We start from the raw sequence: 23,728 nt of genomic DNA, 5'->3' as shown, positions 1-23,728 counted from the left end.
ACTGCAATTTCTCTGGTGATGTTTCATCAGGTCATAATTTATGTTATTTTGATTCTTTAGAAATCTTTGGGTGATAAGGCGTTTGTTATCTATGGCTTCCTGACATTCCTCATTCCACCAGGAGGCAGGCTGGGTTTTACCTGTGAACTTTTTAAATGTTTTTTTAGGTATGCTACGGTCAGCTGCGTCTATAATGCAGTTTCGCAAGTTGTTATAATATATTTCGATATCGTTATCTTGAACGTCCTCTGCTGAGGGTTTTTGTAGTAGCTGTTGAAAAAGCGACCAGTCCGCTAAGTTGTAATTATACTCTGCTTTCCTATTTTTATTTTCATGTCCGGGGTCAATGTTATACAGGGTAGTCAAAATAGCTAGGTGGTCGGATTGCAGGGTGTCTGGAAAGACTGTCCAGTCAGAATTTAGGTAGATGTCCGTGCTGACCAGGGACAGGTCTATGGCAGAGGGTTTATGATTGTGAACGTCCGGTATCCGAGTAACGGAACCGTCGTTTAGTAATTGTAGAAGCGAGTTATTTATGTTGTCAGCGAGGTGGCTGGTTTTGTTTTTAACATAAGGGTCCCACATGTTGTGATGGTCATTAAAATCTCCCACTATCATCCAGTGGCCTGCATTTTCGTTTAGCTCAGTCAGCCATGCTGAATCCTCTATTTTGCTGCATCCCTTAGGATAATAAACATTTACTAAGTTGATTTTTTTGCCGTATTTTGATGGTATCTGGACGGCACAGGAGTGTCCGAGTGGGTTAGGTGTTACCGGCGATTTTATGGCTTCGTACGATAGCCCGCACTTAATATATGTTACCACTTTTAGCCATTTGCCTTTGTCTTTAAGGTCAATAACAGGTGGGTAATAGAAGCCCTCCAGGTTTGGTAATTTGTTAAAATAGCATAGGGGAGACTGTATACAGAGGACGTCGCATTTATTTTGGCTTAAAAATTGGGTCAGATACAAGATATTTTTATTTAGGCTGCGACAGTTCCACTGTAGTACTGTTAGGTTTTTACCGCACGGTAAAATATTTTCTTTCCCTGTTTTTCCTGCCATTATGGACACTAGAATCGTAAATATTAATTGCGCTTTATAGAGCATGTTAACTGTTCGATGTTGCTTATTATGCATTATTTCTAATGTCTTGAATTTCTCGTGCGCTGAGCTCCCTGCTTCCAGCCAGGGCACCCAGTGCCAGTAGTTTTTTGTCTGGTGAGGTATGTACTGCCGGTTTTTTAGTTAAAGAGAAATAAACGTCTTCAATGGATTTGATCAAGAAGCCTGGGTTTTGTTGCTGTCTGGCCGCTATCATAAAGCTGAGGCACATTTGCACGAATTCTGTGGCCTCGCCGTCTGGAGTGTTAGTCGTGAGTTCTTGTTGTTTTTGATTTTCTTGCTTTTGTAGTATTGCTGTGGCTAGTTCCTTTTCGGTTTTTAGTTTTTCTGCCCTGAGGATGTCTGTGATGCTGGTCTCTACTTTTTCCATCACTCGGGTGTAAATGTGGTCTATTGCTTTTTCTATAGTGTCTGAGGATGAGGGGATTTTGTTTGTCTGTGTTTGTTCTGCGTGTGTGCGTTGTGTTCGTGGCTCGTGTCTGATTGATTTGTCTATGGCTGTCTGTCTAGGTTTGGGTGGCACGTGGCTGTTAGACTTATTTGAGGTTGTCTGTTTGGATATGCGTGGTGGGAGAGGTTGTCGAGTTTCCCCCAGCTGTGTGCGCCTGAGCGCCTTTGCATATCCCTCCGCAGGGGTGGAGGTGACTTGGTTATGTGTGTGTGTTTGTGTTTTCCAGAAGCTATCTATTTGTGCGGGAGAGTCCCGTGTTTGTTTTTCTTCTTTTTCCTGTTTCTCATTGAGGATTTCTTTTCTCGCGCGCTGCATTGCCTCGGAGTAGGGTATGTAAGACTGAGAGCGGATCGTGTTTGCTCTCAGTCTTACCCTATACTCCGGGCATCCCATGTAAGCGGCGGAGTGTCCACCGTGACAGTTAACACAGTATCTTTTTTGTTCGCAGCCCCCTGCCACGTCGTGGTCCCTGCCACCGCATCTAGCACATGTCTTTGTTTTTGCCCGGCACTGTGGACCGCTATGCCCAAATCGGCTGCACCGCCCGCAGCGTCTGACTGGGCAGGCGAACGCCTCGAGGGGAAGCTCCTCCCCCTCGAGGGTTACACTGTCTGGCAGAACAGCCGTTCTGAATGTGATTTTGATAGCCTCGGAGATGTCTCCTTTTTTGTTTTTTAATCTGACTATTTTTTTGATGGCTGCCAGGCCTTTCTGGGCAGTCTTGCCTGATTCCGACTTGATGTTTACTCGGATGTCCATCCGTAGGATTTCATTTTCAGAATGTTCCCTAGGGATTCCTTTGACAACGCCCTCGGTCGTGGCTTCCGGAGCGAAGCATTTAATTGTTACGCCACCTAGATCAGTGATCTTAGTAAGTTTGTTTTGCTGGTTTTTGCTGTTGCAGCCCACTAGCCATCTCTCGCCCGCCAGGGGACGGAGAGAGAGCACCGGGCCCACCGCTGCCTGGATTGTTTTGAATCTGTGGAGGCCCAGCGCCCTGAACGTGGCGGGTCCCTCTTTTGTATCCTCCAAGATCACAGGGTGTTCAAGGAAGACTGGTGTGACTAAATTTTCCCTGAACAGATTTCTTCTTACTGGTTTTGGTTTTGGTTTTGTGTGTTCCTGGTTGTTGTTTTTTTCCAGGTGCGTAGGTTTTGGGTTTTGTTCCTGATCTAGGTTTTTGGACTTTTCTGGGTCCAAGGTCAAGTTTTGTCTTTTATTTGGGTCCTGGTCATGGTCCTGGTCATGGTCATTGTCTGTTTTTTCAGCTCCTGAGCTGGTGTCAGGGATTTGTTTTCTCTTTCTTTTTCGTCCGCGCGAGTCCGTGAAAGGCTCATCATCTTCTCCTGGGGGGTGGAGGGGATCAACGTCCCACTCGTTTATGATCGAGGCGTCGGACATATCTCCGTCGCCATCGGTCTCTATATTTGTGTCGCTGAACTCAGCCATGGTGGACGGGGGAAGGAGGCTCCACTCCCCCTCTCTCAAACGTGATGAGTTCAGCGGGAGCTCAGCTAAAAAACTGTGGCTAAAAGTACTATTCCACCGCGCACTCATTCATTCAGACGAGACGAGACAAGACAAGAACAGAGACGAAAACAAACATCAGAGACAAATCACATAGACTGGACAACTAGACAAGGCAACGCTATACAGACATACTTTATGCGTTAAAAGCTTAAACACAGTTAGGGACTAGAATTTCCGTTTTATTTTTTTTAACAGTAGAGGGAGAATAATGGGTGGCAATGACAATGGCGGGGATGTTAATGAGAAATGAGAGATGGTGCACCTACCAGAGAGGGGGACACCTAAGTTCTATCTACAATTTTGAAATGGTGGTACGGATTTAAACAAAAGAAACCCTAAGCTAAATCAGTCGACTACAGAACCTAGAATGGCGGCACCAAGCAAAAAACCCTACCTTGCAGCAAAGGCTGCTCACTGTTTGAAAAAGGTGGAGAAAAGAAAAGGGGGTGTGGCAGTGTAGATAGTAGTTGCGCTGTAGTGGTGAGTGAAGTGAAGGCGACTCGTAGCTGGTGCAGTGCCCCAACGAACCGACTCTTTCCAAACCGTTCAAAACTTTTCGGGGAGTGTCTCCGTGACATGAGCGTTTTTTTTCCTGACTGAGTGTCAAGAAGTCAAATTGCGTATGAGCAGCCAGGAGAGAGAGAGAGAATTTGGGGTTTAACGTCCTCCCAGGTAACTAAGGACCTATATTGGGACATGATTTGGTTATACGCTGTATTGTGGGGGGGGGGGGGTGGGGGGAGGGGGGAGTGGGCCGGAGCATGATGGGTTGGAGTTGTTTGGATGTTAAAAGTTGTTTGATAAAAGGGTTTGTTATAAAATGTTGTTTCTTTTTGTGCGATATGAGCACGTACCCTTCGCCACGCGAGACACTTTGTGGGGGAGGGGGGATTAAAAGAGTTTTTTGATTCTTTATTATTTCCAAAGTTGTGTTTAAAAAATTGATAAAATTTCAGAGCCACTCTGATAAAAAGTTTTAAAAGTCCAGTTACTTCAAATTGAAGTTAATATGTCTCAGCAATTTACATATATACAGAGGTTGCCTTGCCTTTAAACATATAACATATATATACAACATAGATCTTTCATTCTGTCATTCGTACCCTAAACACATAATAGAATAAAAAAGGAATGGTAAGAGTGGACCTGAGTCCTCTTAAAGTAAAATAGGTTTGTTTATCTACAAATAATCTAGTAAATTAGTTTTAGTTTATTCATTAGGTGTCTTAATTTGGGTGAGTCTTGGTGTGCGGTGCTCGGTGACCCACCCTCAGGAAGAGGCGGGGAGGGGAGGGGGGATGAGGTTGGAGGGAGGGGGGGTAACGGGCCCGTCGCTCCCGTTGGGCGGACACCGGCGGGACGCGCACACCAGATAGGCGAGAGGTTGGAGTATGGTGGTGAGGAGCGTCTCTTTTTATATGGGTGTTTGGTGTGCGGTGCACAGCTACTCCCGTGCCAGGTGGAGCAGGGATGCCCTTCGCTCCCGGCGGGGGGGTGCTGGCGAGCTCGCACACCAACTGAGTAGTTGGAATATGGTAGAGAGTATAATGGGTAGACGCCAGGACACGAGCCCCCTTCCTTCTGGGGTGGGGGTGGAGTGGGGGAGGTGTGGGACAGGGACGCGTACCTACTGTACGCACAGGGAGGTGGGGGGGGATGGACCGGTTTAGAGCCTTTTTGTACCCGGTACTGTGTTTTGAGCCCGTCCGTTCTGTTAGGCTGGGGTGAAGGTCGGGGGCTGTGGGCCCGTCGCACTGGGCTGTGGCTTCGTCGCACTATGCAGGAGAGATGTTGGGGCATGGTAGTTGAGCTATTTTTGGACATCGCCAGTGCTCCGGCCCCCAGTGGGGAACCGGCCAATGGGAGCGCTCCCTTGTGGGGCGCAGGCATTTGGAGGGTATCAATATACTGGCTACGTCGTTTAGATATGTAGAACTAGTTTGTTTTTAGAACCACTTCCCGAGCGGTGATGTGTATATTGTTTTGCAGACCAGTTTAACATGGCTCCACCCTAGGTCTTTATGATGATGGAGACATTGTGTAGGTGTGAGATTGAGTGTTTTTATGTGTTCATGTAGCCTGTGAAAGTATGTTGTATGTGGACATGCCGTGAAAATGTGGTGAAAATTTACAAGCTCTCCGCATGCGCAGAGGGGTTTAATAAATGTGTATAAACAGCTGTTTGTTCTGATTTTCCTGAACATGGTTAGTAGAGAGAGGGGGAGTACAGGGAACCTGTCCCTCTCTTCCCCTTGATTTTGTTCCTTGTTTAGTAAGTTAATAATTTTAGAGCTGGCCTCTGACAGGGAGACTTTTAAGTTTATGACAAACTGTTTATGTAAGAGTGCGGCTTCCTTCGCCGCACAGTCCGCTAGGTCGTTTCCTCGTATGCCTGTGTGTGAGGGAACATACTGGAGTTGTAGTTCGGTCCCAGTGATGATAATTTGATGGGCCAGGAATTTAATCTCTGTCTGAATTTCTGATCTGTTTTTTGTTTCTGACTGGAGTGCTTGGAGGGAGGATTTAGAGTCTGTGCAGACTACTACTGCGAACGGTTTGTTAGTAAGGTCATTTACGTAGGAAAGCGCCATATAAATGGCGAATAATTCTGCTGTGAAAATGGAAACACCATCGTTTAATTTAAACCTTTTAGTAATTTGGAGGTCGGGAATTACAAACGCACAGCCCACTGAGCCGTCGCTTAATTTTGACCCGTCCGTATATACTTTTAAAAAGTGTACATACTTGGTGTTTATCAGCTCTTTAGCTACCGATCCCGCAAGCAGGGGGTTATCCGATTTTTTTAAGTCTATGGGTAGACTGTCCGCAATAGATGGTATTTCGAGTAGCCAGGGGGGGTGCATAGGAGCGTTGTGTCTTACTATATCTTCAGTCTCTAGGTTGACTTTTTTTAGGATTGGTTTGGCATACTCCCATATTGGGTAGATTTTATCATACTGTCTTTGGGATTTCTCTCTTAGCCAGGTATACTTTATGTTATTAAACTGGGTGAAGTCGTCTGTCAGTACTTCATTTGTGGGGTTAGAGTCAGTTGCCGTGGCTCTTAATACATATTGTGTTGCCCGCAACTTTCTTTCTTCAGCTAGGCTTAGCCAGCCCACCTCATCATATGTTGCTTTGTTGTTTGCCGATCTGGGTATATTGAGTGCAATTTTTAGGGCTTTTAACTCTACTGTTTCCAGCAGTTTAAGGTCTGATTTAGGGGCAGCGAAAAAGGCTTCTTGGCCATATGTGAGGCGTGACCGGACAAGTGCTTTAACTATGTCTGTTAAAAACTTCTGTCCCCTGGCCCATGGTTCCGCTCGCAGAAATTTTATCACGCTAATTACTTTGTTTGCTTTTTCTACAAGGTGGTTTATGTGGGGGCCCCAGAGCAGGTTTCTATGAATGACGACCCCTAAGAATTTCACGGTTTTGCTTGGTTTTAGTTTAGTGTCACCCACTGTAAGGCGACAGTTATCTAATAACACTTTATGCCTGGATACAACCATGAATACTGTTTTCTCTGCAGAGAGGTCGAAGCCATTTAGGTGCATGTAATCTATCAGGTTATTTACCTTGGTTTGAAAAGGGTTCATTTTGGGTTCTGTTTTGTTATAAATTCTAGGTTTTTGTGTGTCAATGATGACCATATCGTCTGCATACAGTAGGACGGTTGCACCTTTCACGTCTACTAGGTCTATGTCATGGAGCATGACACTGAAGAGAATCGGAGCAATTATACTGCCCTGGGGTACCCCCATTTCTAAGGGGTGTGGGTAAGAGAGAGCGTCGCCCACTTTAACCTGCATGGATCTACCTGTTATGAAATCTTTAATAAAGTTGTACGTGTGGCCTGTGATTCCCAGCCGCTGGATTTTAACGAGTAGGCGGGCGTGCCAGACGGTATCGTAGGCCTTCTTTACGTCGAAAAAGGTAGTTAGTAGGGTTTTGTTTTTACTTGTTAATGTTTTTTTCATTTTTTCCACCAGCCGTACCACGTGGTCTGTGCAGGATCGTCCTTTACGAAAGCCTGCCTGGCAGGGCGGAATAATGTTATTTTTGTCAAGGAAGTACTCCATCCTGTTTTTGATAATACGTTCATAGATTTTCCCTAAGTGGGGGGTGAGTGAGATCGGTCTGTAACTGCTGGGAAGGTTTTTGGGTTTCCCTACTTTGGGGATCGCCACGACTTGTGCTTGTTTCCAGGCTATAGGAATTTTATCATTTTTCCAACATGTATTAAAAAAGTCAGTTAGAATACTTACAAAATGGTTTGGGAGTTGTTTTATCATACTATATGAGATTCTGCATGATCCGGGGGCCTTCTTCGCCTGCTTTATTTGTTTAATGGCCTTCCCGCATTCCGAGACAGACATGGCACAGTTTATGGGATTGCTATTATCTGGCTCTGGGTGTTTAAAATCTTTTTCCATTTCAGTACGGAAATGCAGTTTGTCTGGTTCCATGTACTTTAATTTACTAACCCGGGAGAAGGTCTCAGCCAGCACGTCCGCCTTATCCCTGTCTCCTACCGTTAATCTGCCGTTATCGTTAAGGGGTTTATCTGGAAGTTTAAATCTACCTTTGTGCTGTTTTATCTTTTTCCATACCTTACTGGAGTCTCTATATGATGTTATGTTTTCTGACACGAAGTTTGACCAGTCCTTCAGCTTGGCTTGGGCAGTTACCTTACTGCAATTTCTCTGGTGATGTTTCATCAGGTCATAATTTATGTTATTTTGATTCTTTAGAAATCTTTGGGTGATAAGGCGTTTGTTATCTATGGCTTCCTGACATTCCTCATTCCACCAGGAGGCAGGCTGGGTTTTACCTGTGAACTTTTTAAATGTTTTTTTAGGTATGCTACGGTCAGCTGCGTCTATAATGCAGTTTCGCAAGTTGTTATAATATATTTCGATATCGTTATCTTGAACGTCCTCTGCTGAGGGTTTTTGTAGTAGCTGTTGAAAAAGCGACCAGTCCGCTAAGTTGTAATTATACTCTGCTTTCCTATTTTTATTTTCATGTCCGGGGTCAATGTTATACAGGGTAGTCAAAATAGCTAGGTGGTCGGATTGCAGGGTGTCTGGAAAGACTGTCCAGTCAGAATTTAGGTAGATGTCCGTGCTGACCAGGGACAGGTCTATGGCAGAGGGTTTATGATTGTTTACGTCCGGTATCCGAGTAACGGAACCGTCGTTTAGTAATTGTAGAAGCGAGTTATTTATGTTGTCAGCGAGGTGGCTGGTTTTGTTTTTAACATAAGGGTCCCACATGTTGTGATGGTCATTAAAATCTCCCACTATCATCCAGTGGCCTGCATTTTCGTTTAGCTCAGTCAGCCATGCTGAATCCTCTATTTTGCTGCATCCCTTAGGATAATAAACATTTACTAAGTTGATTTTTTTGCCGTATTTTGATGGTATCTGGACGGCACAGGAGTGTCCGAGTGGGTTAGGTGTTACCGGCGATTTTATGGCTTCGTACGATAGCCCGCACTTAATATATGTTACCACTTTTAGCCATTTGCCTTTGTCTTTAAGGTCAATAACAGGTGGGTAATAGAAGCCCTCCAGGTTTGGTAATTTGTTAAAATAGCATAGGGGAGACTGTATACAGAGGACGTCGCATTTATTTTGGCTTAAAAATTGGGTCAGATACAAGATATTTTTATTTAGGCTGCGACAGTTCCACTGTAGTACTGTTAGGTTTTTACCGCACGGTAAAATATTTTCTTTCCCTGTTTTTCCTGCCATTATGGACACTAGAATCGTAAATATTAATTGCGCTTTATAGAGCATGTTAACTGTTCGATGTTGCTTATTATGCATTATTTCTAATGTCTTGAATTTCTCGTGCGCTGAGCTCCCTGCTTCCAGCCAGGGCACCCAGTGCCAGTAGTTTTTTGTCTGGTGAGGTATGTACTGCCGGTTTTTTAGTTAAAGAGAAATAAACGTCTTCAATGGATTTGATCAAGAAGCCTGGGTTTTGTTGCTGTCTGGCCGCTATCATAAAGCTGAGGCACATTTGCACGAATTCTGTGGCCTCGCCGTCTGGAGTGTTAGTCGTGAGTTCTTGTTGTTTTTGATTTTCTTGCTTTTGTAGTATTGCTGTGGCTAGTTCCTTTTCGGTTTTTAGTTTTTCTGCCCTGAGGATGTCTGTGATGCTGGTCTCTACTTTTTCCATCACTCGGGTGTAAATGTGGTCTATTGCTTTTTCTATAGTGTCTGAGGATGAGGGGATTTTGTTTGTCTGTGTTTGTTCTGCGTGTGTGCGTTGTGTTCGTGGCTCGTGTCTGATTGATTTGTCTATGGCTGTCTGTCTAGGTTTGGGTGGCACGTGGCTGTTAGACTTATTTGAGGTTGTCTGTTTGGATATGCGTGGTGGGAGAGGTTGTCGAGTTTCCCCCAGCTGTGTGCGCCTGAGCGCCTTTGCATATCCCTCCGCAGGGGTGGAGGTGACTTGGTTATGTGTGTGTGTTTGTGTTTTCCAGAAGCTATCTATTTGTGCGGGAGAGTCCCGTGTTTGTTTTTCTTCTTTTTCCTGTTTCTCATTGAGGATTTCTTTTCTCGCGCGCTGCATTGCCTCGGAGTAGGGTATGTAAGACTGAGAGCGGATCGTGTTTGCTCTCAGTCTTACCCTATACTCCGGGCATCCCATGTAAGCGGCGGAGTGTCCACCGTGACAGTTAACACAGTATCTTTTTTGTTCGCAGCCCCCTGCCACGTCGTGGTCCCTGCCACCGCATCTAGCACATGTCTTTGTTTTTGCCCGGCACTGTGGACCGCTATGCCCAAATCGGCTGCACCGCCCGCAGCGTCTGACTGGGCAGGCGAACGCCTCGAGGGGAAGCTCCTCCCCCTCGAGGGTTACACTGTCTGGCAGAACAGCCGTTCTGAATGTGATTTTGATAGCCTCGGAGATGTCTCCTTTTTTGTTTTTTAATCTGACTATTTTTTTGATGGCTGCCAGGCCTTTCTGGGCAGTCTTGCCTGATTCCGACTTGATGTTTACTCGGATGTCCATCCGTAGGATTTCATTTTCAGAATGTTCCCTAGGGATTCCTTTGACAACGCCCTCGGTCGTGGCTTCCGGAGCGAAGCATTTAATTGTTACGCCACCTAGATCAGTGATCTTAGTAAGTTTGTTTTGCTGGTTTTTGCTGTTGCAGCCCACTAGCCATCTCTCGCCCGCCAGGGGACGGAGAGAGAGCACCGGGCCCACCGCTGCCTGGATTGTTTTGAATCTGTGGAGGCCCAGCGCCCTGAACGTGGCGGGTCCCTCTTTTGTATCCTCCAAGATCACAGGGTGTTCAAGGAAGACTGGTGTGACTAAATTTTCCCTGAACAGATTTCTTCTTACTGGTTTTGGTTTTGGTTTTGTGTGTTCCTGGTTGTTGTTTTTTTCCAGGTGCGTAGGTTTTGGGTTTTGTTCCTGATCTAGGTTTTTGGACTTTTCTGGGTCCAAGGTCAAGTTTTGTCTTTTATTTGGGTCCTGGTCATGGTCCTGGTCATGGTCATTGTCTGTTTTTTCAGCTCCTGAGCTGGTGTCAGGGATTTGTTTTCTCTTTCTTTTTCGTCCGCGCGAGTCCGTGAAAGGCTCATCATCTTCTCCTGGGGGGTGGAGGGGATCAACGTCCCACTCGTTTATGATCGAGGCGTCGGACATATCTCCGTCGCCATCGGTCTCTATATTTGTGTCGCTGAACTCAGCCATGGTGGACGGGGGAAGGAGGCTCCACTCCCCCTCTCTCAAACGTGATGAGTTCAGCGGGAGCTCAGCTAAAAAACTGTGGCTAAAAGTACTATTCCACCGCGCACTCATTCATTCAGACGAGACGAGACAAGACAAGAACAGAGACGAAAACAAACATCAGAGACAAATCACATAGGCTGGACAACTAGACAAGGCAACGCTATACAGACATACTTTATGCGTTAAAAGCTTAAACACAGTTAGGGACTAGAATTTCCGTTTTATTTTTTTTTACAGTAGAGGGAGAATAATGGGTGGCAATGACAATGGCGGGGATGTTAATGAGAAATGAGAGATGGCACCTACCAGAGAGGGGGACACCTAAGTTCTATCTACAATTTTGAAATGGTGGTACGGATTTAAACAAAAGAAACCCTAAGCTAAATCAGTCGACTACAGAACCTAGAATGGCGGCACCAAGCAAAAAACCCTACCTTGCAGCAAAGGCTGCTCACTGTTTGAAAAAGGTGGAGAAAAGAAAAGGGGGTGTGGCAGTGTAGATAGTAGTTGCGCTGTAGTGGTGAGTGAAGTGAAGGCGATTCGTAGCTGGTGCAGTGCCCCAACGAACCGACTCTTTCCAAACCGTTCAAAACTTTTCGGGGAGTGTCTCCGTGACGTGAGCGTTTTTTCCTGACTGAGTGTCAAGAAGTCAAATTGCCAGGAACTAGAGAGACGTTTTATATGGGAAAGGCATTCGCAGCCCTGGCGCGCCGCTCTGATTTTAGCCAATGAAAGCCGTGGAGACATCAGCCGAAGATTCAAGCAACATTACCGTACAGGGCCACTTTTTGGGGGGTCTCTGTGCTGTGCTGTCGTGCGTGTGTGTGTGTGTGTGTGTGTGTGTGTGTGTGTGTGTGTGTGTGTGTGTGTGTGTGTGCCGTCAAAAGTACCAGGTACAAAGTATGATAAAGAAAGAAAGGAACGTACAAACTGACAAGCAAGCACACAAAAATGAAACCTTAACACACGCGTGCACAGCTCACAGCTAAATAAATGCTGAGGTGAACGCTCTTGTAAAAAAGTGTGTATGTACAAAGACGAGTTCTTTACATGTTATACGAGCAGGGCGCGCAAGGTGACAAAAACGAAAGAAGCAGTTGTGAAAAAGTGAAGTGAACACTTTTACGAGCGGCACACGTTTTGACAGTAGGAATTTGAGAGACAGCGAAGGAGAGAACATATGCTACACATAAGAGGCTGGCGACTTTGTGCAAAGTAATGGGTGTGCCGCTAATTAGTGTTAGAAAACTGCAACAGAGTAACAGGTATTTTGTCCGTTGTGTCTGAGTGGCGAGGTAGGCGTTTGATTTCTCTGTTTATTCACGTGTTATTTTAACCACAAAGAACTACAACAAAGAACAACAAAGAAAGAACACCATAAAAGTACCAGATATATTTTGAGGGTTGGTAAAAGTTGGTTGAGTTTTGTGAGATGCGTGAGATATATAGTAAATGATTTGTAGGATGACGATGACGATGACGATGACGATGACGATGACGATGACGATGACGATGACGATGTAGGTAGCAAGCCAGTTTTGCGGTGATAGCGGTTTGATGCAGTGACAGTGCTGTAGTAGACAGATTGTAGTGACGCCGGCCGGCGGATATTGATGACACTAATTTGACGGTTGACAAGTGATTTTTTTGTTTGTTTATGTAGTTTTGGTTATTTGTTGGATGTTTACTATATGCTTATACGCTTTTACATTATAATGGGTAAATATTATAATGGAGTTTTGTCCCCGAGATAGATGTTGGATCCGTTGGATCCGTTGGTTCCTTGACTACTAAATTAAATATAGGGAAGGAGAGAGAGACATTGTTGTGTACATGTATTGTGTATTGTGTATTGTGTATTGAGTGTGTATTGAGTTGGTTCGTTGGCAACGAGAAATTCATCTCTCTCTGGAAAAAGTGGGTGGTCCTGAGAAGGACCTGTGTGTTTTACGTTTGCCGGTTTGGCCAAACAGCAGTTTTAAGAGTCTACTTGCTGCTGGTGTACTTGGTGACGGCCTTGGTGCCCTCACTGACGGCGTGCTTGGCCAGCTCACCGGGGAGGAGGAGGCGGACCGCGGTCTGGATCTCCCGACTGGTGATGGTGGAGCGCTTGTTGTAGTGGGCCAGTCTGGAAGCTTCAGCGGCGATTCTCTCAAAGATATCGTTGACGAAGCTGTTCATGATAGACATGGCCTTGCTGCTGATGCCAGTGTCGGGGTGCACCTGCTTGAGCACCTTGTAGATGTAGATGGCGTAGCTTTCCTTCCTCTTCCTCTTGCGCTTCTTGTCGCCGGAGCGAACAGCCTTGGCCTTGCCGGCCTTCTTGGCGCCTTTGGAGCTAACTTTGGGTGGCATGGTTGATTCGTCTGCGGGTTGTGAGTCGCAAAAGGTAGCGCCGCCAAGCCGACCGCGCTCTTTTATACAGTGCGCAAACACTCGCGCCGGCAGTGCCGCCAAAGGGGCGCTCGCCATTGGTGGATTTTGCCGTTGACTCGACGTGCAGTTGGAGGGCTAGTGATGGGTATAAAAGGGGTCGGTCGCGTCGGCGTTGGCATTATTGGATTCGTTCGCTTTGCGTACGAATTTTTCAAACATCATCCAACTTGCATCATGTCTGGTCGCGGCAAAGGAGGAAAGGTTAAGGGAAAGAGCAAGTCTCGCTCGTCCCGTGCTGGACTTCAGTTCCCCGTGGGTCGTATCCACCGTCTGTTGCGCAAGGGCAACTACGCCGAGCGTGTGGGTGCCGGTGCCCCCGTGTACCTGGCTGCCGTGCTCGAGTACTTGGCCGCTGAGGTCCTGGAGTTGGCAGGCAACGCTGCCCGCGACAACAAGAAGACGAGAATCATCCCCCGTCACCTGCAGCTGGCCATCCGCAACGACGAGGAGTTGAACAAACTTCTGTCGGGTGTGACCATCGCCCAGGGTGGTGTGCTGCCCAACATCCAGGCTGTGCTTCTGCCCAAGAAGTCCCAGACCAAGGCTCCCGGTGGCAAGGCATAACAACTTTGCCTCTTTCACCTTCTTCTACAACAGGTCCTTCTCAGGACCACCTATTTTTTCCCAAGAGAGATAGACGTCTCGTTGCTTGCTTTGCCAGTGAAAAAGTGGTGTTGTGTTGTTTTGGTTTTGTTTTTTGTCGTCAATGTCCCAGCCGTTTTGGGGGTTGTTATTACTTATAGCCACTACACAATTCAGACGTAAACAACATCATTACACATACACAAATTCAATAATAATCAGCATCACAACAAGTCGTCATGAAAGTGCGAATAGACCAAGGGTTAAAATTAATAAACCCTCATTACATTTAGTCAAGTTTTGACTAAATGTTTTAACATAGAGGGGGAATCGAGACGAGGGTCGTGGTGTATGTATGTATGTATGTATGTATGTATGTATGTATGTATGTATGTATGTATGTATGTATGTATGTATGTATGTATGTATGTATGTATGTATGTATGTATGTATGTATGTATGTATGTGTGTGTGTGTGTGTGTATGTGTGTGTGTGTGTGTGTGTGTGTGTCTGTCTGTGTCTGTCTGTCTGTCTGTGTCTGTGTGTCTGTGTCTGTCTGTGTCTGTCTGTCTGTCTGTCTGTCTGTCTGTCTGTCTGTCTGTGCGTGTGTGTGTGTGTAGAGCGATTCAGACCAAACAGACCGATCTTTATGAAATTTTACATGAGAGTTCCTGGGAATGATATCCCCGGATGTATTTGTTTTAGCAATTTTTTTATAAAACGATCCAAATTTACGTTCATCTTATTCTTCATCATTTTGTGATTCCAAAAACATATAAATATGTTATATTTGGATTAAAAACAAGCTCTGAAAATTAAAAATATAAAAATTATGATGAAAATTAAATTTTCGAAATCAATTTAAAAACACTTTCATCTTATTTCTTGTCCGTTCCTGATTCCAAAAACATATAGATATGATATGTTTGGATTAAAAACACGCTCAAAAAGTTAAAACGAAGAGAGGTACAGAAAAGCGTGCTATCCTTCTCAGCGCAACTACTAACTACCCCGCTCTTCTTGTCAATTTCACTGCCTTTGCCACGAGCGGTGGACTTACGATGCTACGAATATACGGTCTTGCTGAAAAAGTATTTTTGCCTTACGCGACTTGTTTTATTATTATCAGGCAGAGGCTGCTTTGTGCCATCCAGCAAATCACATAGATAAAGTCATATCAGGAACATACATACATACATACATACATACATACATACATACATACATACATACATACATACATACATACATACATACATACATACATACATACATACATACATACATACATACATACATACATACATACATACATACATACATACATACATACATACATACATACATACATACATACATACATACATACATACATACATACATACATACACAATGTTGTACAGATGAAAATAGTCAAGGCATGCACAAATCACAGCCACAAAAACGCTTTTGTCCAACAACCACATGCACCACGGGTGCCTGCCTGAACCCTGCCTACGGTAGGTGATCGCGTCAAAACAAACGTGGATGACAAGTGAATGTGAGGCCTAATTGATAAGGTGAATCCGACGGGCGCTGTGGCGGGGTGGTAAGACGTCGGCCTCTAGTAATCGGAAGGTCGAGGGATCGAATCCAGGCCCGGCCTGTTAAGTGTGGAGATTTTTCCGATCTCCCAGGTCAACTTATGTGCAGACCTGCTAGTGGCGTATCCCCCTTCGTGTGTACACGCAAGCACAAGACCAAGTGCGCACGGAAAAGATCCTGTAATCCATGTCAGAGTTCGGTGGGTTATAGAAACACGAAAATACCCAGCATGCTTCCTCCGAAAGCGGCGTATGGCTGCCTTAATGGCGGGGAAAAAACGGTCATACACGTAAAATTCCACTCGTGCAAAAACACGAGTGTGCGTGGGAGTTTCAGCCCACGAAGGCAGAAGAAGAAGAACAAGAACAAGAACAAAAAGAACAAGAACAAGAACAAGAAGACGAAGAAGGTAAGGTGAATCGAGTTGCTACGCCAACAAGCAACGTTTCAAGTGAGCAGGCTTCAAGTTGCATCACATTCACATGGAGAATGTACAACTTGAATCGATGTGCCGCAGGCTATAATGATAATGATAATGATGTCCTTCTTTGCAGCAATGTATCTAAATGATCATATAGCTGCAATTCCTGCCACACAGACTTTTCACATTGCAGGTTGGGGCTGGGTATGAGCAATTTGAGATATGATGTGTTTTACTTGAGCTGAAGACATTTGCTGACAGTGACAGTGGACAGTGACCAGTGACAGTGACCAGTGACAGTGACCAGTGACACAGACACAGACACAGACACAGACACAGACAGTGGGTGTGAAAATAGAGCGAGGCGACTCTTCGCTCTCTCAGCCAATCAAAGTTCACGCTTGTGGAGCGGTGTTTTGCTTTCTCACGGGCCCGCGTCTGCTGTATATGTCGTAACGAAATCTGGTAATTGCCGAATTCGTGAAATCGGCAACCTATTTGCCGAATTCGTGAAATCGGCAATCGCTTGCCGAGAACGCGAATTCGACAGGCTATTGCCGAAATCGTGAAAGGCCAGATTAAAGTTGTCGAATTCGTGAAATCGGCAACTGATTTCACGAAATCGGCAATCGATTTCACGAAATCGACGATTTTGTCGATTTCACGAATTCGGCAACTTTAAACATGTTTTGGTGCAACAGAATGTAGTGTAGCTGAGCTGTCACGCGTCTGATGGCAAACTGAACTGTTCTCCCTGCTCATCTTCTTCTTCTTCTTCTTCGTCCTGTGGTAACCCCGTCGATTTGGACTTAACTCCACAATGTTCAGTCACTTTCACGTGCATATCGGTCTTTATGTAGTTGAAATAAACGGTGAAAAATGCTCACCCTTTAAAAAGAAAAATGTGGAGCCCAAATTATATTCACAATTTCCTTCATAACAAGGAAGCTTTCAATGATGGAGGCGCTGTTTGCCGACAGGTTTGATGATGCCATCAGAAAAGAGAAATTTAGCGTGCACATTCTACCAAGTAGAAAGGATTACAATACAATGATTTCAACACTTGCTGGTCAGCAAACCAAAGATCGCGGTTACTACTATTTGAGAAGCCGGTTTGAACTGTTGGACATAGCTGGCTCACAGAGAATAGTAAAGGTAATAAACATCTCCTCTCTCTCTCTCTCACTCTCGCTCTGTCACTCTCTCTCTCTGTCTCTGTCTGTCTGTCTCTCTCTCTCTCTATCTCTCTCTCTGTCTCTCTCTCTCTGTCTCTCTCTTTCTCTCTGTCTATCTCTCTCTCTCTATCTGTCTCTCTCTCTCTGTCTCTCTGTCTGTCTGTCTGTCTCTCTCTCTGTCTCTCTCTCTCTATCTCTCTGTCTCTCTCTGTCTCTCTCTCTCTCTGTCTATCTCTCTGTCTCTCTCTGTGTCTCTCTCTCTGTCTCTCTCTGTGTGTCTCTCTCTGTCTGTCTGTCTGTCTGTCTGTCTCTCTCTCTCTGTCTCTCTCTCTATCTCTCTGTCTCTCTCTGTCTCTCTCTCTGTCTCTCTCTCTCTCTCTCTGTCTCTCTCTCTGTCTCTCTCTCTGTCTCTCTCTCTGTCTCTCTCTCTGTGTCTCTCTGTCTGTCTGTCTGTCTCTCTCTCTCTCTGTCTCTCTCTGTGTCTCTCTCTGTGTCTCTCTCTGTGTCTCTCTCTGTCTGTCTCTCTCTGTCTGTCTGTCTCTCTGTCTGTCTGTCTGTCTCTCTCTCTCTCTCTGTCTCTCTCTCTGTCTCTCTCTGTCTCTCTCTCTCGCAATTGTAGTTAGTCATTTATGGAAATCAGACACATGTGTTTGTGTGTGCGCGCGTGTGTGTATGTGTTTGTGTGTGTGTGTGACATTTATCTAATAACAATACATCTGTCAACATGAAAATACTATCTATTGTCCGTTTTGAAACTCGCTTTTCTTTAATCCAGAAACGACACGATGCCACCGCACACCCAAGGTACTTGATAACCAAGGAGGATTTATTCCAACGCATCCTGGAGGCCCATGTCAGTACCGGACACGGAGGAGTAAAGAAGACACGCCTCGGACTTCACGACAAATACTGCAATATTACTGAACGGATGGTGGCCATATTCCTAGCAAACTGCGAATCGTGTCAGAAGAAGAAGTCAAAGCCAAACAAGGGACTGGTGGTGAAACCATTATGCAGTTCGGGCTTGGGTTCGCGAGGACAGGTGGACCTCATCATCATGGAGTCACAGCCAGATAGAGACTACGTGAATATAATGAACTACCAGGATCACTTCACTAAGTTCAATTTTCTGAGACCACTGAAGTCGAGGATCGCTGCAGAAGTCGCCTACAACTTGATTGATATTTTTACACTGATAGGAGCCCCATGCATCTTGCAGAGCGACAATGGTCGTGAATTCGCGGCGAAAGTGGTATACGAATTGAAAGAATTGTGGCCTTCGCTGATGATCGTGCATGGGCGGCCGAGGCACCCCCAAAGCCAAGGTAGCGTCGAAAGATCAAACCATGACATCAAGCAGATGTTAATTGCATGGACAACAGACAACTCCTGCAGCAAATGGGCGGAAGGTCTGCGATTTGTCATGCTGCAAAAGAATTCGTCAGCGCATCGAAATTTGAACAACCGTTCTCCCTTTGAGGTCATGTTTGGCCAAAAGCCACTGGTTGGGCTGCACACACCACCACCACCACCACACAAGACACACACACACACACACACATCACCACCACCACCGCCACCACACAAGACACACACACGTACACACACACACACACACACACACACACACACACACACACACACACACACACACACACACACACATATACACACGCAGTCACACACAAGGCCATATTCACCGATTTACCTTCCTCTATCTCATTTATTCAGTCAACTCGTGACAAATCGGCTACAGAAAATTCTGTTGTACCAAAACCTGATTAAAGTTGCCGAATTCGTGAAATCGACAAAATCGTCGATTTCGTGAAATCGATTGCCGATTTCGTGAAATCAGTTGCCGATTTCACGAATTCGACAACTTTAATCTGGCCTTTCACGATTTCGGCAATAGCCTGTCGAATTCGCGTTCTCGGCAAGCGATTGCCGATTTCACGAATTCGGCAAATAGGTTGCCGATTTCACGAATTCGGCAATTACCAGATTTCGTTACGACATATATAAGGCGGCTGCGCCGGCGAGCTGAGAAGCATTCTCGAATCGCACGACTCGTAGAAACATTCATCATGACTGGCCGTGGTAAAGGAGGAAAGGGTCTCGGAAAGGGGGGCGCCAAGCGTCACAGGAAAGTTTTGCGTGATAACATCCAGGGTATCACCAAGCCCGCTATCCGTCGTCTGGCTCGCCGTGGCGGTGTCAAGCGTATCTCTGGTCTCATCTACGAGGAGACTCGCGGAGTTCTCAAGGTATTCCTGGAGAACGTGATCCGTGATGCCGTCACGTACACTGAGCACGCCAAGAGGAAGACTGTGACCGCCATGGATGTGGTCTACGCCCTCAAACGCCAGGGTCGTACTCTGTACGGCTTCGGTGGTTAGACGCATCAAGTCGCGGATCTCGCATCCACAATAACCCTTCTCCGGTCCTTCTTAGGACCACCTTCATTTTCCCAAGAGGGGCTGAATGTGTCTCGTTGCCACTGCTAACTCCTTCGTGTTTACATATTAAAACACTATTGTTTGTTATTGTTTTGTCATTGATAGTGTCGTCGTAAATCTATACAAGTGTTGGCTACGTAAACAAAAGAGAAGGAGGGAGGGCAGGGGGTTGGATGTATGATTGCAACTGAGCGAAAGGGAACTGTCAAGAAAATGATGAGAGGCAAATAAAATGATCACTTATTGATATCAAATTGGAGCGCTTCAAGCCACAGACGGGGTCAATTTGATGCCAACCAGTGTCGATAGGCGCACAAGCAGAATGGATTATGACGTGCTCATTCATTTGTGCTCATCACACAGAGCTTCACTCATAGAGAAAGGGATCCCTCCCATTGGTGTTGTGTTGCATTAGAGATAGAAAGTAACGATTTGCGGGATAGAAATAATGCATTCTTGACCATGATTTTGTAGTGAGAGTGCTCATTTTGGACAAGAAAGCCGTCCATAGGGCAGAGAGAGAAGGCAAATTGTTGAAATGCATTAGCTGTTGATGTTTGGTCAAATACAGATGACAAATAGGGGTTTGAAATGATCATATGCGCAGGGACAACACAAGGGCTGGAGTTTTTGGTTCGTTAAATGGAGTGTGACTATAGTGCGAGTACTTAGGGAGGGTGTTGAAAGGAAATGTTTATGGTTGCTACGAGTGTAACAATTAGGATGGCAACGAGAGCAGACCAACTCTTTTGGGAAAAATGAAGGTGGCTCTGAAAAGAGCCGGGTTTGGAGGAGTCGGAACCGTTGGAGGGGCAACTTAAGCACGCTCTCCGCGGATACGGCGGGCCAGCTGGATGTCCTTGGGCATGATGGTGACACGCTTGGCATGGATGGCGCACAGGTTGGTGTCCTCAAAGAGACCGACCAGGTAAGCCTCGCTGGCCTCCTGCAGAGCCATGACGGCAGAGCTCTGGAAGCGCAGGTCTGTCTTGAAGTCCTGGGCGATTTCGCGCACCAGACGCTGGAAGGGCAGCTTGCGGATCAGGAGCTCGGTGCTCTTCTGGTAACGACGGATCTCACGAAGAGCCACAGTTCCAGGCCTGTAACGATGAGGTTTCTTGACTCCTCCAGTGGCAGGGGCGCTTTTGCGAGCGGCCTTGGTTGCCAGCTGTTTGCGAGGAGCTTTTCCTCCGGTGGATTTACGGGCGGTTTGCTTGGTACGTGCCATTTCGAAGTTAGAGTCGACTGAGCAGCCAGGAACTAGAGAGACGTTTTATATGGGAAAGGCATTCGCAGCCCTGGCGCGCCGCTCTGATTTTAGCCAATGAAAGCCGTGGAGACATCAGCCGAAGATTCAAGCAACATTACCGTACAGGGCCACTTTTTGGGGGGTCTCTGTGCTGTGCTGTCGTGCGTGTGTGTGTGTGTGTGTGTGTGTGTGTGTGTGTGTGTGTGTGTGTGTGTGTGTGTGCCGTCAAAAGTACCAGGTACAAAGTATGATAAAGAAAGAAAGGAACGTACAAACTGACAAGCAAGCACACAAAAATGAAACCTTAACACACGCGTGCACAGCTCACAGCTAAATAAATGCTGAGGTGAACGCTCTTGTAAAAAAGTGTGTATGTACAAAGACGAGTTCTTTACATGTTATACGAGCAGGGCGCGCAAGGTGACAAAAACGAAAGAAGCAGTTGTGAAAAAGTGAAGTGAACACTTTTACGAGCGGCACACGTTTTGACAGTAGGAATTTGAGAGACAGCGAAGGAGAGAACATATGCTACACATAAGAGGCTGGCGACTTTGTGCAAAGTAATGGGTGTGCCGCTAATTAGTGTTAGAAAACTGCAACAGAGTAACAGGTATTTTGTCCGTTGTGTCTGAGTGGCGAGGTAGGCGTTTGATTTCTCTGTTTATTCACGTGTTATTTTAACCACAAAGAACTACAACAAAGAACAACAAAGAAAGAACACCATAAAAGTACCAGATATATTTTGAGGGTTGGTAAAAGTTGGTTGAGTTTTGTGAGATGCGTGAGATATATAGTAAATGATTTGTAGGATGACGATGACGATGACGATGACGATGACGATGACGATGACGATGACGATGACGATGTAGGTAGCAAGCCAGTTTTGCGGTGATAGCGGTTTGATGCAGTGACAGTGCTGTAGTAGACAGATTGTAGTGACGCCGGCCGGCGGATATTGATGACACTAATTTGACGGTTGACAAGTGATTTTTTTGTTTGTTTATGTAGTTTTGGTTATTTGTTGGATGTTTACTATATGCTTATACGCTTTTACATTATAATGGGTAAATATTATAATGGAGTTTTGTCCCCGAGATAGATGTTGGATCCGTTGGATCCGTTGGTTCCTTGACTACTAAATTAAATATAGGGAAGGAGAGAGAGACATTGTTGTGTACATGTATTGTGTATTGTGTATTGTGTATTGAGTGTGTATTGAGTTGGTTCGTTGGCAACGAGAAATTCATCTCTCTCTGGAAAAAGTGGGTGGTCCTGAGAAGGACCTGTGTGTTTTACGTTTGCCGGTTTGGCCAAACAGCAGTTTTAAGAGTCTACTTGCTGCTGGTGTACTTGGTGACGGCCTTGGTGCCCTCACTGACGGCGTGCTTGGCCAGCTCACCGGGGAGGAGGAGGCGGACCGCGGTCTGGATCTCCCGACTGGTGATGGTGGAGCGCTTGTTGTAGTGGGCCAGTCTGGAAGCTTCAGCGGCGATTCTCTCAAAGATATCGTTGACGAAGCTGTTCATGATAGACATGGCCTTGCTGCTGATGCCAGTGTCGGGGTGCACCTGCTTGAGCACCTTGTAGATGTAGATGGCGTAGCTTTCCTTCCTCTTCCTCTTGCGCTTCTTGTCGCCGGAGCGAACAGCCTTGGCCTTGCCGGCCTTCTTGGCGCCTTTGGAGCTAACTTTGGGTGGCATGGTTGATTCGTCTGCGGGTTGTGAGTCGCAAAAGGTAGCGCCGCCAAGCCGACCGCGCTCTTTTATACAGTGCGCAAACACTCGCGCCGGCAGTGCCGCCAAAGGGGCGCTCGCCATTGGTGGATTTTGCCGTTGACTCGACGTGCAGTTGGAGGGCTAGTGATGGGTATAAAAGGGGTCGGTCGCGTCGGCGTTGGCATTATTGGATTCGTTCGCTTTGCGTACGAATTTTTCAAACATCATCCAACTTGCATCATGTCTGGTCGCGGCAAAGGAGGAAAGGTTAAGGGAAAGAGCAAGTCTCGCTCGTCCCGTGCTGGACTTCAGTTCCCCGTGGGTCGTATCCACCGTCTGTTGCGCAAGGGCAACTACGCCGAGCGTGTGGGTGCCGGTGCCCCCGTGTACCTGGCTGCCGTGCTCGAGTACTTGGCCGCTGAGGTCCTGGAGTTGGCAGGCAACGCTGCCCGCGACAACAAGAAGACGAGAATCATCCCCCGTCACCTGCAGCTGGCCATCCGCAACGACGAGGAGTTGAACAAACTTCTGTCGGGTGTGACCATCGCCCAGGGTGGTGTGCTGCCCAACATCCAGGCTGTGCTTCTGCCCAAGAAGTCCCAGACCAAGGCTCCCGGTGGCAAGGCATAACAACTTTGCCTCTTTCACCTTCTTCTACAACAGGTCCTTCTCAGGACCACCTATTTTTTCCCAAGAGAGATAGACGTCTCGTTGCTTGCTTTGCCAGTGAAAAAGTGGTGTTGTGTTGTTTTGGTTTTGTTTTTTGTCGTCAATGTCCCAGCCGTTTTGGGGGTTGTTATTACTTATAGCCACTACACAATTCAGACGTAAACAACATCATTACACATACACAAATTCAATAATAATCAGCATCACAACAAGTCGTCATGAAAGTGCGAATAGACCAAGGGTTAAAATTAATAAACCCTCATTACATTTAGTCAAGTTTTGACTAAATGTTTTAACATAGAGGGGGAATCGAGACGAGGGTCGTATGTATGTATGTATGTATGTATGTATGTATGTATGTATGTATGTATGTATGTATGTATGTATGTATGTATGTATGTATGTATGTATGTATGTATGTGTGTGTGTGTGTGTGTATGTGTGTGTGTGTGTGTGTGTGTGTGTCTGTCTGTGTCTGTCTGTCTGTCTGTGTCTGTGTGTCTGTGTCTGTCTGTGTCTGTCTGTCTGTCTGTCTGTCTGTCTGTCTGTCTGTCTGTGCGTGTGTGTGTGTGTAGA

General features: G+C 46.0%; 6 protein-coding genes across 6 annotated transcripts; 3 read left to right on the top strand and 3 right to left on the bottom strand.

The window, feature by feature from the left end:
- Positions 1 to 12,784: 12,784 nt before the first annotated feature.
- Positions 12,785 to 13,259, bottom strand: LOC138968483 (histone H2B, gonadal). Its single transcript, XM_070341055.1, has one exon. The coding sequence runs from the start codon at positions 13,217 to 13,219 to the stop codon at positions 12,851 to 12,853; it is 369 nt and encodes a 122-aa protein (XP_070197156.1). The 5' UTR covers positions 13,220 to 13,259; the 3' UTR covers positions 12,785 to 12,850.
- On the top strand, positions 13,260 to 14,365 carry LOC138968482 (histone H2A-like). Its single transcript, XM_070341054.1, has one exon. The coding sequence runs from the start codon at positions 13,382 to 13,384 to the stop codon at positions 13,862 to 13,864; it is 483 nt and encodes a 160-aa protein (XP_070197155.1). The 5' UTR covers positions 13,260 to 13,381; the 3' UTR covers positions 13,865 to 14,365.
- A 4,739-nt stretch (positions 14,366 to 19,104) lies between these two features.
- LOC138968115 (histone H4) lies at positions 19,105 to 19,759 on the top strand. Its single transcript, XM_070340678.1, has one exon. The coding sequence runs from the start codon at positions 19,148 to 19,150 to the stop codon at positions 19,457 to 19,459; it is 312 nt and encodes a 103-aa protein (XP_070196779.1). The 5' UTR covers positions 19,105 to 19,147; the 3' UTR covers positions 19,460 to 19,759.
- A 482-nt stretch (positions 19,760 to 20,241) lies between these two features.
- Positions 20,242 to 20,769, bottom strand: LOC138968114 (histone H3). Its single transcript, XM_070340677.1, has one exon. The coding sequence runs from the start codon at positions 20,745 to 20,747 to the stop codon at positions 20,337 to 20,339; it is 411 nt and encodes a 136-aa protein (XP_070196778.1). The 5' UTR covers positions 20,748 to 20,769; the 3' UTR covers positions 20,242 to 20,336.
- A 1,264-nt stretch (positions 20,770 to 22,033) lies between these two features.
- On the bottom strand, positions 22,034 to 22,508 carry LOC138968481 (histone H2B, gonadal). The gene has a single exon (XM_070341052.1). The coding sequence runs from the start codon at positions 22,466 to 22,468 to the stop codon at positions 22,100 to 22,102; it is 369 nt and encodes a 122-aa protein (XP_070197153.1). The 5' UTR covers positions 22,469 to 22,508; the 3' UTR covers positions 22,034 to 22,099.
- LOC138968480 (histone H2A-like) lies at positions 22,509 to 23,403 on the top strand. The gene has a single exon (XM_070341051.1). The coding sequence runs from the start codon at positions 22,631 to 22,633 to the stop codon at positions 23,111 to 23,113; it is 483 nt and encodes a 160-aa protein (XP_070197152.1). The 5' UTR covers positions 22,509 to 22,630; the 3' UTR covers positions 23,114 to 23,403.
- Positions 23,404 to 23,728: the final 325 nt, after the last annotated feature.

This window comes from Littorina saxatilis, linkage group LG6 (assembly GCF_037325665.1).
Source record: "Littorina saxatilis isolate snail1 linkage group LG6, US_GU_Lsax_2.0, whole genome shotgun sequence".
NCBI classification, from domain to species: Eukaryota; Metazoa; Mollusca; class Gastropoda; order Littorinimorpha; family Littorinidae; genus Littorina; species Littorina saxatilis.
The sequence above is the reverse complement of the archived record's forward strand: the minus strand, read 5'-3'. Positions and strand labels throughout refer to the sequence as shown.